Below are 16,691 nucleotides of genomic sequence, written 5' to 3' on the forward strand. Positions count from 1 at the left end.
GAAGAACGTTTCACAGAGCAGGGTGGGTCCGCGGCCTCCCGCAGCGCTGCGGGGTCGCTGAAAGCGGCGTGCGAAAAGACCCGATGCGATTTGGTCTGGAAAGTACTTTATTCTGTGATTAACTTCATTCCTGGTCTTTGCTGCTTTCACTAATTTCCCTTATTCCCTGCGCTTTCCTGTGTTCCTCTCACGGATGTAAATATTTGTGATCCAAGTTTCTTCAAAGCCTTCTCTCCTGCATTCCCTTTCCCTACCCGTCACATTAGTGTGCTGTGATTTTTGTTTGTTTTTTAAACAAACTAGAGATTTTACAAGCATAGGAATTTTCCCTTTTTCCTATCTTCTTTCGCGAAATAGGGGGAGGACAGGAGGGAATATATAATATATATTTTCTATATATATAATAGTGTATTTAATAACTATTTGCATCGCCGTCTCCCTCACACCCCTTTGGGGGCCTGCAGTGTAAATGCTTTAAAACACGGACTGGCTTTTCTGTGTTGGTGAAGAGCCTCTTCATGACAAACCTGTGGCTTTTGGACATTTTCTCGTTGCCGGTAATTGAACTTTCACGTCTTTCCGCGGTCAGCTTTCCTGTCGGTAACCAGCACATATCCCTCGTTCTGCGCGGTGCCGTGAAGTCCTTTAGGCAGGCGGAGTCCTGACGTTGAGTGGGAGAGGTCTGGCGTTCAGTTGAAAACACTTGTTTCTTCCTACGTGATCAAAATTAATGGCAAAAGGGGATAAAAAAGAACTTGAAAGGGGGCTAGCATTTTTCTCTCTGGCGTTGGGTTTATTTTTCCCCTAGCTGTTTCAGATACCACCTAAACGTTGCCCTGTTAGGGAAGTGCTGCGGGGCGGGTGTGACAGCTCTTCCTGCAGCGGCAGGTCGGAATCTTGCTGAAAGCCTTTTTGAAGAAAGCGAGGTGTGTTAAGTAGCTGTTCTGACTGAACAAATCCACGAAGGTAAATTGTTGCTGTGATTTTTAGGCCAAGAATCTCTTTAGCAGCTCCAGTCACAGCTGTACGAAATGCAACCCTAATCGTACACAGAGAGGTTTCCCAAAGAGGGAGATAAAATTTTACCGTGTTGGAACGTGGGACCCAGTTTCTCTAAGGCTTTTCATGGGTATTTCCACGGCTTTTTTCCATGGCAGATCCACAATCGTGATCAAAATGTACAGGGATTAACTAGACCTCTTTCTCCCCAGGATCTTTCCCCAGTTTCCAGTCGCTGCTTGTTCATTTTCAGGTGGGTTGATCTGTGCTAGGCCCCAGGCGTGGGAACCGCTGCGAGCCCGACGGCGAGTCGGTAAGGGCTGTGTGCGATACCCGTGGGGCCGGACACCGCTGCGTTACAGCCGCGTCTGAGGAGATCCTGGAGGGGGTAAGGATGGCGCACGTGACGAGACCCTCATCCCGTCTGGAAGGACCAGGCGAGTCTTTAAAGGGCTCTTGAACTTCCTCTCGGAGGGGCTCTGGTTTTAGGGGACAAACGTAAGAATCGGTGAAAAGCGTAGGTTGGTGAAATTGATTTAGTGTTTTAAGGGCTACCCTGCAGAGGGCAGGAGGATGCAGGGATCCTTCCCGAGCGGGGATCTCCGCGCTCTGCTCCTTGGGGCGTCAGCACCGCTTCCGCGCATCGCAAATTTTCTTGCTATTTGGAGAGGGGTTTCATTGAAAGGTTGAACCTAATGGTCATCTCTGTCTTTTTTTTTTTTTTTTGAACTTGAAACCTGCATCTTTAGGTATCTGAATATTTTAGGTATCATCTGACTTGTGTTACTTAAGCAAAGATACTCACGTTACTCGGTTCGAGGGCAGAGCGCTGGGTGAGGCGACCAGGCTGTTGCTTTTTACCCCTGAAAACGCTGCCCGAGATTGGCCTGCAGCTGGTACGCTGCCTGCTGCTCCGCTTCTCAGCGCCTGCTTTGTTTGAAGGGCGACGGCTTTGCTCCGTAACAGCATGCAGTCCAGGATTTATTTTTAATAAGTCTGTGGGCACCTTCGGTTGACGTTGGACGACCGGAGCTTGGCACCTCACGCTTTTTTCACTTGCAAGCCGAGGGCCAGCACCCTCTTCCCCAGGTAACTGCTCTAGAGCGTTTATTTTCAGGAGGGCTCAGCGCCGCGGCAGCCCGGCGACGGGGCCCCCCCAGGCCACCCGGCTGCTCCCTGCCTCTGCCGGCTTCTGCATGCAGACACCCGGCTGCGTCTGGGGGGAGAAGCAGCCGTAATCAGGTAGGTCGAATATACGGACAAAATGTTTGCCAAATCAAAGTGTGGGATTATTTTCTCTGCAATAATAATTTTTCATCGCGAGGGGTCGTAACGGGACACCTCAGAGGCAGCGTGGCATGCCCGTGGCCGGCAGCAGCTGGGCTCTCGCCAGGTGTGCGGGGTACAGACGCGCAGGAGGGCTCGGTAGCGTCGCCGGCCGCAGGCCGCTTCGTCCCCTCTGGAGCCTGGCTGTCCCAGCCCCCTCCGTCCCCATCGGGAGGGTGGGCTCGTCTCTAGGCAGGAAAAGTTCGCTGGAAACCATGTAGGATAGGATTTATGTTAATCTCCAGATAAACACATTTTAAAGCAGTATCTTCTGTCACCCCAGCAACATCCATCCTGGAAATCTAATGTGTTGTACTGTGATTTGTCTGCTTATTCCATTTCCAATTTGATCTGAAATGTGCTTTCACATGGTAAACTCTGTTATGATGATACAGATTTTTATATACTGTTTCTGTACTTTTTCAATATTTTCTGCTTGCTGTCTTGCTTTTAACCCTAGTATAAATCAGAAGTTTGTAAACTTACCCAGCTGCGTTCCTGCAGCTTTCGTGTCACCTGAAAAACAGTACAAGTAGAAAAAGCTGATGTTTCGTGTTTCCAGCTTGTGTTTGTGCGCACTTTGCGTGCACGAGGCAGGATCATTTTGGCACTCTATGAGGAGTCATCATTTCTGGCTGCGTCTCAGAAGCAGCATCCACTCACCACGCTCGGGACCCTTGCGTGGGGACAGGTAGGTCTGTGTTTCCTTCCGTTCAATAACGTCTTCACCGTAAGAGAGATTCCCCGTGGATATGTGTGACACGCAGCGAGCTGGGGGTCGGTGCTTGGCCTGGGGGGTGACGCTGATGTCTGCCCTTGCCGCGCTGTGCGGGTTAGCGTTAAAAGGTATTATTGTGCGATATGGGCAGCGCCGAGGCACTTTTACTGCTGTTGCCCCTATTTTGCATGTGTAAATAAACAAATCGTGGGGTTTTGCTACAAAATGCATCAGCTGAAGGGCAGAAGCCGTTACGGTGAACCGCAGCGGTGCGGCAAGAGCAGCTTTTGCCCTGAGAAGGCAGCGGTTATGCTCTGCTGAGGAAACCTGCCCTGGTTCGCCAGCCCCAGCCCTGCAAGCGCCACGGCTCGCTGGGCGTTTGGAGGCGTTCGGCTCTGCTCCGGGCGCGCTGCGGCACTGGGACGGGTCCCGCATCCCGTCGGGCCCAGGGACCTGCCCGGGTCCCCGTGGGCAGAGCAGCGGGACGGTGTGTGAGCGTGGGGACAGGCCGCACCTCCAAACCCAGGGAGCCGAGGGCAGCCGGAGCGGGGGGACCCAGGGACGTCCTGGCTCACCACAGCAGGGTCAAATGGCAGAACTGCTGACACCCCTAAATGCCCTGCTTCACCCCGCTCTTCCCCCTTCTTCCCCCAAAAGAAAGCCAAGAGGTTTTTCACTGCTTATTCACGGTATCCAGCAGATACACTTTTTGTCAGGAACAGCTTTTAGATTTGAACTTCAAAAAACATTTTATCTGGTCAGCATACCCCAGCCCAAAGGCAGGCTCTAACAGTTGGCGTCGCCGCTCTCGGTGCATCCAGCCGAGGCGGAGGCCAGAGGGGAAACCCCCGGCAGCGACCCCCGGCAGCGGCCCCCTGCCAGCCCCGGGGGCGCGGGCGACCGGGGACATGCGCGTCCGCCGCGGTCGCGTTTCCTCCAGGAGAGGTTGATTCAGCTGGGCGCTGCGACGGCGCTCGCTGACGGACAGACGGCACGCAGGCTGCAGCCGTGCGTCCCAGACCCCAGGGAAACCCTGCCGGTGACGGGGAGGACTGGGAAGGAGCCCCGGAGCCGGGGAGGCACCAGCCTCACCCCCAGCTCAGGGGTTTGACTGCTGTGGTGTTATTCATCTTATTTTTTAGTAGTCGAACCCCTTTTGTGCTTCGTCTTCCTGCGCCTTGATTGTGTCGGCGCGGCACCTCTGCGAGCGCTGCTCTCGATGACGTTTTTGAGTTAATTATAGCCTAGCCTGCACATCTAGCACCGATAACCTTAAAGCACTTCTGCTCTGTGGTTTATTTAAATGCTAATAAATTATACATTTTTGGCACTTTAGTAATTCATGTGAAAATTATTTGGAGTCAACTCAACATAGCGTACCTCCGTGAGCTCTCTGGTGGCTAAAGATATGTCAGACAACAATTTCATCCACTCTTTGCTTTTTAACGTGACTCTGGGTTATCTGTGGGTCAAAGAAGAGTGAGGAAGACTTCTTGAACAAGCTCTCTTCTAACTGTTGATGTCCCTGTTACGAAAGAGGGAGTTAAGTCTAAATCAGGATAAAAGTATATATGACTGTAAGCACATCTAAGCCTGTAAGAAAGTATTTTCAGGCTGTATTTGTACGCAGTGGAATCTTTAGTATCACCATATGGAGACTGATGCGACAGGGAGAAAAGTAATGAGGCTCGTTAAGGTAACGACGAGCCCGCGCTGAGCTACACAGAGGCGGGGCTGGTGCTGGGTGGCCGCGGGCCGCCCGCGGGTCCCGGGACGCGGCCGTGCTGCGCGGCCGCCGAGCGCGGGTTAGGAGCTGAGCGGGGCCTTCCTTCGGGAGTGCGCCCCAGGGATTTCTCTAATGCTTTTCATACATAAACTTCTTGCTTTGGGAAATATTTCTTGCCTATAGGGCTTCTAACCGGGATGCGGCTACATGTAAAGCAGCCCAGGAACTTGAGATTTTCTTTTGATCACAGCAAGGCGTCACGGTGTGTCTGGTAGGTGAAAACCCGTGCAAGAAGCAAAGAGGTGTCCCACCGAAGACAGGCAGAGCTGCTAAACCACCCCGTAACGTGTGCGGCCAGAAGTGCCTGCCGTGGCAAAGGCGCTCTGCCCAGTGACTGTCCTCCCCGAGCTCGGATGCAGCGGCTGGTGTGACTTCTTCAATTAAACCCCAAGAAATCTGGCTGTGGAAGGGAGAGTTTAATGCCAGGTGACAGGACTTCTCCCCACCCCCCTTTGACTGTTACATTTTCATTTCAAATTTTAATGAAGATTTCAGGGGACATTAATGTAACAGGGCTGTGAAGGCAGCACAATGCTGAATAATTTTACAGAGCTACAGGGCACGGCAGCACCCGAGAGCTTCCCGGGGTGCAGACCCTCGCAGACCTCCTCTCCTGGAAACAGCCCCTAACCCTCCATGCAGGGTCCCGTGGTGCCTCGTCAAAGTGGAACACATTCGAAGTAAATCCCCAGGCAGATGCAATGGAAACTGTCTGTTAGAGCACTTGGAGGGGGAAAATTCTGGGTTTGGTGTTTAAAGTGATAATCAGCTTGTTTGGGGATCCTAGGAGGGAAGGGCTTTATCTGTTGTACCTACAGCTATAGCTCTGGGATTTCAGCAGCTTGACCGTCTTGGAGTAGTTTTAAATGGCTCTAATGGAATTTTGAACCCTGCTGGGCATGTAGAGGAGAGATTTTGAACTATGGGCAAGTCTTAAAATCCATTTGATTTGGAAAAATTTCCTGGAAACATTTTTCCCCCACTTTGAAAGTGGAAAAAAATATATATATTTGCTCTTATTGGTTTACAGGTGATGGCCAGCATGTGGTAAATGAGACAAACGGCGATGTTGGGAGCAATGTGTGAGGAGGCTGAACTGCTTTCTCTGGCCCTGTTGGCCTGAGTTTCCTTCCTGTTGAATTTTGCCGGGCAGGGTAGGGTCATGGCTATTTCTGCTCCACACTGCGCTCCTTGCCGTAGGTTCAGTTCCTTAGATTCACGCAGATAAAGGCCGAGCATGAACAGTCAGCCCTACAACCTGCCTGCAGTTTCCATTTCTCCCGCTGGCGGGTGTCCCTGGTGCGGTGCTGCCCCAGCACCCAGCCGTGACGAGCCGCTGACCTCCAGCCAGGACACAAGGGACCAGAGGTGCCAAATGCAGGTTTTCTTCAAATATTCTGTCCGTGTTTCGGGCCCGAGCCGCTGAATCCTGGTTCCTCCTTTTTCCTTTGGTTGGATTTTTGTTTTCCTTGTCTCATTCCCTTAATTTTTCCTACAAAGGGCTGACTCCAGAGGCTGGGAAGCCAGCCAGGGAGCTCCCCGTGGCTTGGTCCACCCTGCAGCCGATGTTGAGCTGGAGAGTATCTCAGTTCAACCCTACGACGACTGATGGCAGTAAATAGCAGCAGCGATCCTGGATTCCTGGCAGGGAAATGTGCAAACCAAGGGCAAGACGTTGGGGCCAGTCGGGTAAAGCATATCTATGTTGTTCTCTCTCCATCTCCCCAAGATTGCCCTGACAAAGATACAGCTGTTTGACTTGTTGATTAGCAAAAACATTAGCAGACCTACTGTTTCAGGACATGAATAATTAATGTTTGTTCCTCATTAATTTCTTGTGGAACAGAGTCCTGTTAGACTACGTTTAGATGTATTTCTAGAATTAGGAGCAAATATAACAAGAACGATGCCTGACAGATAAGTGCTCTGTTCCACCCCCCCAGAAAACATTGTCATGTTGCTCCTATTACCTCCATCAGGAACAGATTGGGTTTATTTTTAACACGCACCGATGTGTCCTTTGTTACAATTTTAATTTCAGGGAATGATCCAAGAAAGAAGTTCTATAATTCATGCACATTACAAACACGTACAAGGAAGACCTCACAGTTAGCGTGAACTGTCTGGCATCTTGCATTCCTGGGACCTCAAATCAAAACCTACTGAAAAATTCAAAAATAAGATTGCATCAGCTTTCCAAATGCTACTGCTGGAAGACAGGCTGTTTGTTCTGCCTCCATTAAACAACCATTGCAGCGCGGCAGCAGAGCTTTGGCACTTCTATATTTCCGATACGGCCACGATGCTTTCCTAATACTAAAGGCTTTTTTAGTTTTGATCTAGGATTAATAGTCACAAACAGCCACTCAGCTTTCTGGAGCTGCCCGCGCCCGCTGCTGTGACCAGTAACATGCCTGAGACTCTGCTCCCCGAGCGCCGCTCTGCGTGCAGCCAGCAACGCTTGTTGGTTTTTTAATTACAGGCGACGAGAGCAAGCATTGATAATTTAACCTGAAGCAGCACGCAGACCCTGCGTACTTCCCCTTTCCTCTCCTCGGAGGGAAGTGCAGCGGCTGGCCGGGCCGCCCAGGCTTCGGGGGCACCGTCGGGTGGGCTAGCGAGCGGTCACCCTCGCTGAGCGGATCCGCGGGCATTCCCTGCCGGCAGAGGAAGCCCATCCTCACTGAGGTGAAGAGCTGCGAGGGATGGAGTCCTGGGAGAGAAGCTTCACTGTTACTTCCAGCACCGTGAGCAACAGGACTCGCGTGTAGTTATTCTGCTTCCCGCGGCCCTTCCCACGCCCACGGCTTTCCCTCCCTGGCCCATCCGATGTGGGCTTCCCAGGTCTCAGCCACGCCAGCGGGCACAAGGTAGGAACAGCGGAAGACAAATCCTGGAAGAGAACGATATGGGACAAAAGCACCTGTCACAAAATCTGCTGGCTGAGCCAGGTTAGTTGCATGTGCTGCTGGTAACGGGTGGGCACCCAGATCCACGACCAGTGCGGAAAACGCACGGTTGCCACCGGGGACTGGGGGGGAGGCGTGGTATATCCAGGGGACATCGGGCAGAGCCAGGGCACGGAGCCGCCCCCAGCTGGCCAGGAAAGCCTGTGCTCGGAGCGGCGTGTACTGCTGCGCTTGGGTGATGGTGGCGGGGCGGCACGGCTCAGGAACGCTTGCTACCAGAGCAGCTCGGGAACAGCGGTGAGACACGTGCTTACTGGAAACTTCTGTTGCTCTTGTCTCCGTGAAATGCCATGCCTTTACTGTTCTCCCAAACCCCTGTACGAAGGAGTAATCCAGCAGTCACCCAGCGGTTAAGAGAGGGTGTCTGCAGCTGCGTAACTATGTGCATGGCAGTTTTCTGACTTTTAATTTATTGTCATTATTCTCCTGCAGGCTCCGGCAGTTTTCAGGGTAAGCAGTCTGCCAGCGAAAGCTGTGTGTCCTGCTGCAGGGTTACGTTCGTTACTTCCCCGAAGGGCCTTTTCCCCGGGTGGCTGCCGCGACTCTGCTGCAGTGAGCTCCGGGCCCGCCGTGGCACCTGGCAGACACATCGGCACGCCCTGCCCCGCACGCACCGGGCTCTCCAGCCCCAGGGAGAGCACAGCCTCCGCCCCCTGACCCTCACCACCCCGGCCCTTGCGGCCAGCGCAGCTCCCTGCGCCCACGCTCGGGGCCTTCATCCGCTGCTCTGGAAGGGAGTGCCGGCACCAGCAGCAACCCTGGTTTCCCTGAGTTGTGCCAGGTTGGTCAGACCGCCTCTGGCTGCTCGGGGGCTGCACGTCGAACGCTCGCTGCCAGCTTGAGGTTGTGTTTGCTGTCGGGGTGCCGCTCAGCGACTGGAGCTGCGGGGCTTCACCAGGCGCGGGGGATGCGCTGCTGAACGCCGGCACCCTCGCGGCACCTCTCGCTCTCTCCTGACCCCTTCTCTTCTGGGTCAGGCCCCCGCTGGCCTCCCACTGGACCCGCACCAAAGCACAGCTCTAACTCCGGCACAGTCCTGCCTCTCTGTTTAACCCCGTTTCTTTCAGCTCTGCGGAGGAACGGACTGCTCTAAAACCCGAGTGCTCTGGGTGACACTCTATAGCCTCGGAGACTTCCTCGCTGCCAGACCCCTCTCCTTTGAAAGCCTGACGCGGTGTGGCCTCGCTACTGAGCCGGGCAGCTCCTGTAACTTAGCAACTTTCTTTTTGCTTTGTTAAGTCGGGCTCTTCAATCTCCTTAATGAATAAGAGAATCAAGCCAGGTAATTGATGCTTGGCCGTTTAGCTGATGAATAATTGACTGTCTGGGTAACCCTAGATATTTCCTCGATCAGATTGTGCAGTGGAACCGCCATATCACACTGGGTGCAGCGTGGCTTGTGCTTTTAGGGTGCTAGAAATGTGCTGCGTAAAGCCGGGCTCTGCAGGAGCCCGCCGACGCCCGCGCCCGTCACTCTTCCTTCGCACGGACCAGGCGTTTTGTGCTAACAGGCTGCACCTCAGCAGCAGAACGTGCTTTATCACGCGACTCTTGAGTCGGGTCTGAAAAACGTGACTTCTTTTTCAGATGCACGGTGAGGACAAACGCTAGGGCGTGACAAAGGGACCCTCCCAGGGCTCGGGGCGGGCAGGGCAGGGGAGCAAAGGCTCCAAGGCAGGAGGCGGAGAGGGGCACCCACAGCTGCGCGCCCCCAGCGAGGAAAAGGAAAGTACCCTTGTGTTAGCCTCGCATGCTCTAGCTCGCCCACAGCTCTCGAAAGGTAAAGCATTGCAGCAGTCTGCCCCAGAAGGGCCAGGTTTGCAGGAAATCAGGTGGTTGTTTTAAACAGTGATTGAAGGAAGTTTAATGGGACAAGTTATGTTGGCTTTGAGACTGTATCAGGGACTGCTGCTCACAGCCCACTGCAGAGAGGGTATTAGCACGAATTGTGTGTTAAATAACACATGTTTATATTTCAGACTTATCATTCCTGGGTAAGTATTCACTATATAATTTTTAAACTAAATTGAACGAATACAATGAAACCAAGAGCCTATCAACAACGCTGACTGGGATGGGCTTTGAATTAAATTCTAAGTAAGAACAGAATATTTTTATATGTTAGGAGAATAGATAGCGATCTTTGAACTGTGACAAAGAATAAAATAGCACATGCTTTTAATCTGACTTTTACCTTCATATTTTCAATGAGTCACCAGTGGTGTTTCATCAGGGTATGGGTTTGGTGGGTTTTTTTCTTCCAGAAATACTATTAATTATTTACTAGTATGTGAATGATGTCTGAAATCTATTGCAGTGACACCTTTGAGTGTGCAGATAGTTTCTGATGGCAAACCATCTGGGCTCTTTTAACTTGTTATTGTTTATCCTTTGGACTTCTCTCCTCTGTTCATAAGGTGTAACATCAGTAGACAGGGCCAGGAACATCAATATTTTACAGCTTTAATTAAAGGGAGCTCAGCAGCTAGATTACCCAGTCGGGTTTCTTTCGAAGCGGCTGCCTTCAGGAGGGGAGGAAAGACTGTGCTTAAAGCAGGCAGTCGGGAACGGTGCTCCGGGGCGGGCTGTGGCAGGAGAAGTCCAAACGTGGGATGTGTGGCTGCAGCGCACCCCCAAAAGCCACCTGCACTTTCACATGGAAGAGGGGCAGGAGGTGTCTGCGGGCTCCGACACCTCCTTGCTTGAAAGGGAAGGAAGCAACAGCAGAGAGATGGGGAAAAACGGCCAGCCCAGTGCAAAAGCTGCTGGAGCCAGGGCTGGGGAAATGTGCTCTGACGTACCCTGGGCTTCACACCCGGCTTCCCGTTGGCATCCTGATTTATTGAGGTTAACCAGGCAGCACCAAATAAAGGGAGGATTGAAAACAAAACAACACAAAGGTCTGAAACTTATCCCTCTATTAATTACTTCCACCATAGCAGGACTGCCTATAAATATGGTGCCACTTTAGATAAAACTTTCATGCAGCTATTTAGCCCCTCTGAAATATAAATGATTTCCTTTAAATTTTTTATCATAAATCAGGGGATGGAGCTTTGCAGCAATGCGCCTCTTCCCCCCCCACCCCAGTGGGAGGGAGCTGCTCTGCCAGCTCGCAGCTCTGCGCCTCCCGCAGCCCGACCCCGCGCCCCTTTCCCGGCTGCGCCCCTGGGGTGGGCAGCGCTGGGGCAGCTGCGGCACCGAGGCCCGCGCATCCACCCTGCGGCCCCGCGCACCCGCCCTGCGCCCCCGCGCATCCACCCTGCGGCCCCGCGCATCCACCCTGCGGCCCCGCGCACCCGCCCTGCGCCCCCGCGCATCCACCCTGCGGCCCCGCGCACCCGCCCTGCGCGCCCCGAGGCAGGCGCTGCTCCCGAGTCCCCCGTTCCGGGCCGGCCCGACCCCCGGTGCGAGGGGGCTCCCGGCGGGGAGCGCTCCCCCGGCGCTGCGGGGCGGTGCGGGGCGGTGCGGGGCCGGCGGGTGAGGCCGAACCCCGTTCCCTGCCGGCCGGCACAGGCCCCCCCCGCCGCGCCCCCCCGCCGGCCCACCGCAGTGTTTCCCAGCACCTTGTCCCTGCGCTCCTGTGGCTTTTGGGGAGGGAGCGGCTCCCAAACACGGGCGGCAGGCTGTGAGCCGCTCTTTTGGGAGTCAGTCGTAAAATAGGTTACTTCGCGTCATCCAGGCTGCATTTTCACCTGCTCTGAGACACAGAGGCAAGATGCTGCCAGCGCCTTTGGCGTGTGCGTGTTTCCTACACGAAAGGCCTTTCACCGCAGAAGCAGAACCTCTCCTTTTCTCTGGCCAAAGTCAATGCATTCGTCAGGAAACGAAGACAGCAACTCCTTTGGCTCTTGATCGGTTTTTATTAAGGCTCATAAAACTCCTGGAAACTTTAAATCCAGGAGTAGATTTTAATTTTGCTTAAGAACTCCAGATTTCACACTTGCAAAATACGTCCCTGGACCATCGAAGTCCAGTGGTGTCTGCAGGTGTGTGAAGATAGGAGAACTCAAACGTAATCCGGCACTCAGCGCTGGCATTACACCAGCCTCAGGGCTGTTTCTCTTGGGGGTCGTTGTTTGATTTCCCCTCCCAAGCCAAGGATCAGATGTTTGTGACCCACAACGCGCCTGCGGCCGGGCACGCTCAGCATCGATTGGGCCACTTGGCTCTCCTGCACTTGAGAATGTATTTTACAGGATTTATGGAGGGGAGGCTGGGGAAGTTGGGAGTGTCTGTGTGTCTGTCTGCATGTCTGCAGAGTCGCTGCGGCAGCGGCAGGGAATACAGCACTGGTGTGACCGCGTGCCCCAAGGCCCCTCCACACTGCGAGGCTGCTCTGAGGACACTGAAGCAGCCCCATGCCCCACCGGACTGGTGGATTTATCACAATTTCCTATGGAAACAAACTCCCTGGTGCAAATATTTCCCGACACTCGCTGGGTTCCAGCGCGGCTGTGGTCTCCCCCCGCCGCCGACCCCAGGCCTGGGCGAGACATGTGGGATGGATCCCCCCGTGGGAGCCAGTGTGGGAGCCAGCGAAGGAGCAGCATCATTCCCCATCCTGGGACCCGGCGGCAGGTCCCCGAGCAAGGAGGGTCTCTCTGCTCCAACCTTCACCCACCGAGAAATGTCCCCTCCTGCCGCCCCCTCCCCTCGGGACCCGCCGCCCTGCGCCCCCGGGCGCCCCTCGCCGGCCGAGGGACGGGCAGGACTCGAGGACGGGCACGGCCGGGGCTGCCCCGGGGGCGCGGCGAGTCGCGCCCGGCCCCGGCCCCGACGGCGCGTCCCGCCGCCCCGAGCGGGGTGCTGGGGGCCGGCGCGGGGCCCGGGGGTCCGGGTCGTCCCGCCCGCCCCGGCGCTGCCCGCGTCCCGCCCGCGCTGCCCGCGGCGCACCACGCGTGCGCGGGGCGCGGGCCCGCTCCTGGCAGGCAGCGTGTAAGATGAGTGAAGAAGGGCGCGGGGGGGGGCGAGCGGGCGCGCAGGGGAGGCTCTGCCATCGCCCATCGCTCACTCGGGCAGCGGCGAGGCAGAGAGGCGCCCCCGCGCCCATGCCAGGGGCTGCCTACCTGCGAGGTGCGCGGAGATGATGGCCATGGACGCCAAGCAGCCCTTCGCCGTGCACGCCGCCCTCCCGGAGCCCAAGTTCTCCAGCCTGCACTCCAGCGCCGAGGCGATGCGCAGAGTTTGCCTCCCGGCCCCGCAGGTATGTAGATGAAGCCTAATTACCGCTGTAAGGCACATTTTCTGACAGGCACCGGCTTAATGTTTTTTTCATGTCGCCAGAACGCTCGCGCGCCTCGGAACCTCTCTCCCCCCTCTCCCGCTCCCGTCTCTGATCCGCACGTCTGCGCGAGCGGGGCCGCTGCCTTCATATTAATTTTTATGACCTGAGCTCCGAGGAGGCATCGCGGTGCCGGGGCAGGTTTTTCATCCGGAGATGACAGTATTCCCCACTGACTCCAGCGTGCGCGTTCTTGCTCGCAGCTGCAGGGCAATATATTCGGGAGCTTCGATGAGAGCCTGCTGGCCCGCGCCGAGGCTCTGGCGGCCGTCGACATCGTCCCCCACGCCAAGGGCCACCACCACCACCACCACCACCCCCCCTTCAAGCCGGACGCCCCCTACCACGCCATGAGCGGCGTCCCCTGCGCCGCCGCCCTCCCGCACCCCGCCGCCCTCGCCGCCCACCCGCACCCGCTCCCGCACCCGGCGCTGGACGGCGGCGACCTGCTGGAGCACCTCTCGCCCTCGCTGGCCGTCGGCGGGCTGCCCGAGCCCCCCGCCCTGCCCGCGCCGCTGCCGCCCCACCCGCTGGCCGCCGCGGGCCCCCTGGCCGTGGGCGTGGGCCCCCCGGGGGGCCCGGCGCCGCCGCCCGCCGCCCCCGAGGCGGACGCGGACCCGCGGGAGCTGGAGGCCTTCGCCGAGCGCTTCAAGCAGCGGCGCGTCCGGCTGGGGGTGACCCAGGCCGACGTGGGGGCGGCGCTGGCGGCGCTGAAGCTGCCGGGCGTGGGCTCGCTGAGCCAGAGCACCATCTGCCGCTTCGAGTCGCTGACGCTGTCGCACAACAACATGACGGCGCTGCGGCCGGTGCTGCAGGCCTGGCTGGAGGGCGCCGAGGCCGCCCACCGCGACCGCGCCGCCGGCCCCGACGCGCTGCCCGGCGGCGAGCGCAAGCGCAAGCGGACCTCGATCGCCGCGCCCGAGAAGCGCTCGCTGGAGGCTTACTTCGCCCTCCAGCCCCGGCCCTCCTCCGAGAAGATCGCCGCCATCGCCGAGAAGCTGGACCTCAAGAAGAACGTGGTGCGCGTCTGGTTCTGCAACCAGCGCCAGAAGCAGAAGCGCATGAAGTACTCGGCGGTGCACTGACGGCCCGCGCCCGGCCCCGGCCGCCCCGACGGCGCGGCCCCGCGCAGCTCCCGGCGCCGCCCCACCGGCCCCCCTCGACGGGACGGGTCGGCCCCGAGGCCTCTGCCCGAGCCCCGCCGAGGCGTCCCGGGAGCGGAGCCGAGCAGGGTGCGGGGGTCCCGCCCTTTCCCGGACGCCGTTCCGTGATGGGAAGAGCCGCTCCCGGAGCCCCACACCCCCCCACACCCCCTCCCGGGCAGAGCCGCCGGGCCGGGCTCCGTCCCGCTCCGGTCCGTCGGTCCGTCCCCCGCCCCGTCCCGCCGCGCGGAGCGCCGCTCCCCCCCCCGCCCCGGAATAAAGCTTTATTTTTCAACCCGAAGGGACGCGTCTTTCCTCGCCGCCCCGCGCCGGCTGCTCCGGCAACACCGCAGGGAACATTTGCCAGCGCAAAACCAACGAAAAGCGTCCGGCGGGGCGTCCCGCGGGGAAACGGGGCGAGGCTTCGTCCCGCCGAACCCCCCGCGGAGCCCTGGGCGCCCCCGGACCCCGCCGCGGGGCGACCCCAGCCCACCCCCCGCCCCCCGGGGCGTGCAGAACATCCCCCTCCCAACAAAACCGGTCGCGGGTTCATTTCTAATGCTGTTTAAAAGGGGAAAAGGCTTTTATTTACCATTCCCAGAAGCACCCTAACGATTAAAAATTAATGGTCGAAGCGCGAGCCTCCTCTGACTGTTTCACTTCAGCATTTCAACGAGTGACAAACATCCAGCCTCAGAGCCGGGTCTCCCCCTCCTCCCCCGTTAGGGAAGGACCTCACAGATTCGGCCTTTTAATTGCAGGTCGCCGGGAAGCCAGGACGCTCCCTCGCTCCGTGCTTCCCCAATCAGCCCCAATGATTTTTCCCCAATCAAATGTCCTTTAATAATAAATGCCCTTATGCCATTACATTATATTGTGGGTTCTGAAAATTTAAAATACGGGTGATGCAATATTAATCGCCTGCCGTAGTATAAAAGGGGCCGAAGGCGACTCAGACGGCATCCTTCCTCGGCCAGGCTCTCGGCGGCGCGGGGCTTTGGGCCGGGGGTCTTGCACGGACGAGCCAGGTAAGAGGCGTTTGCTCCTCTCCCCTCATCCCCCGGCGTGGCCGGGGCCGTCCCGCCGCCTCCCCCGGGGGTGGCAGCCGCTCCGCGCTCCTCCGCCCGGCCCCGGCGCCGGCCCCGGCCCCCCGGCGTAGGGTGGGATCCCGCCCAGGGGGGGATCCCGCCCGTGGGACATGGGGACATGGGGCTGGGGGACCCCGGCAGTGCCGCTGCGGACAGGGCACCGCAAACACGCTTCTTCCCAAGTCTTTTGCCTTCTAGCACAGAACTGAAGTAACTTAAATGTCCTAAAGCTGTCCTCAGACGGGATTACTATCCTCCCTGCTTTGCGTTAAACCTAGCCTGAGTCTCACTTAACCTAGCCTGAGCCTCACTTAGCTGTGTTTCTGCTCACCAGGGTTTACTAAGGCAGCCTGGCAGCTGTGGTGGCCAGTTATTCTGTTCAGTCCTGAAAGGGGAATAAGGCTGTGCTGCTTCTTCCAGTGGCAAAGGTGTCACTGCAGTTTTACTTGTTGTGGCTGTTCTGGCTTTGCCTAGATCTGCTGTGTTTTTGTGACAATTTTGCATTTGTCCCTTTTGGCTAGGTCCAGAAAATGTCTTAAAGACATAAAACAAGTCCTAAATGAACTTTCCCAGCCCTCCCATTACAGTCCCAGAAACGCATTCCTGTGCGCTCCTTCTGTCCCTCAGATAACGCCAACCAGCAAGATCTGAAGCGCCTGGTCCTTCTTGCTTATCCTCTGCAGTTCCCCGTTCCTCTGCATGGAGTCCACTGCAGGGGCTCTTTTTGCCCAGATTTCACTCTGCAAATTCCTGATTTCTTTTCACTCTGCATGTGCATGTTTGTGCCTTGTGTGATACGCAGGACCTGATCACTTCATCTGGGATTTTACTGTGGAGGTCAGGTACATGCTGTTTTAATCACTGTTGGTGCCTTAGTCTTTCCGTGGGGTTGGCTCCCAAAGCTCTGGTGCCAGATGAATACACAGTGATACAGGAAACTCATCTGATCTTCCTGGAGTTGGCGATTTAAGTTCCTTTGACTTCAGTAGGAATAGTTCAGAACCGGTATTTATTGCTGAGGAGGCAAGCCTACTTTTTTTTCTTGGTCTAACAAGTAGTGCTCTAAAACCAGAAGGCAACACCAAGGAGCGGTGGGAGGAAGGCAGAAGGAGTCAGGGCTCAGTGGGACCCTGACCAGCAGCAGAGTCAGGCCGGGGGATGCAGCGCTCGCCTCCAGCCTCACCTTCTTCACTGCCCTGAACATGATCACCTCCATCTTCTCTGCCCCGCCACCTCCCCACACAGCCAAAGCACAGGCTGTTCAGGCTGCAGCTGGGACCAGCAAAGAGGGTTTTACTGGCTGCTGCTCTTAAATGGTGAGATCTGTGTTAGTGATCCTGGGAGTTTGTGCCCTAGGATAGAGATGAATGTGTTACAGG

At 56.7% G+C, this 16,691-nt stretch overlaps 1 protein-coding gene across 1 annotated transcript; it reads left to right on the plus strand.

Moving 5' to 3' along the window:
- The first annotated feature begins 12,764 nt into the window (after positions 1-12,764).
- POU4F3 (POU class 4 homeobox 3) lies at positions 12,765-14,289 on the plus strand. The gene is made up of 2 exons (XM_075101013.1): positions 12,765-13,004; positions 13,286-14,289. The coding sequence occupies exons 1-2, from the start codon at positions 12,885-12,887 to the stop codon at positions 14,165-14,167; spliced, it is 1,002 nt and encodes a 333-aa protein (XP_074957114.1). The 5' UTR covers positions 12,765-12,884; the 3' UTR covers positions 14,168-14,289.
- The last annotated feature ends 2,402 nt before the right edge of the window (positions 14,290-16,691 follow it).

This window comes from Phalacrocorax aristotelis, chromosome 8 (assembly GCF_949628215.1).
Source record: "Phalacrocorax aristotelis chromosome 8, bGulAri2.1, whole genome shotgun sequence".
NCBI classification, from domain to species: Eukaryota; Metazoa; Chordata; class Aves; order Suliformes; family Phalacrocoracidae; genus Phalacrocorax; species Phalacrocorax aristotelis.

What these genes read in the sequence shown, in the direction of transcription:
- POU4F3 (XM_075101013.1), top strand. Translation starts at nt 12,885, where the DNA reads ATGATGGCCATGGACGCCAAGCAGCCCTTCGCCGTGCACGCCGCCCTC. An exon ending in TTTGCCTCCCGGCCCCGCAG is followed by an intron (nt 13,005 to 13,285) that starts GTATGTAGATGA and finishes TCTTGCTCGCAG; the next exon opens with CTGCAGGGCAATATATTCGG.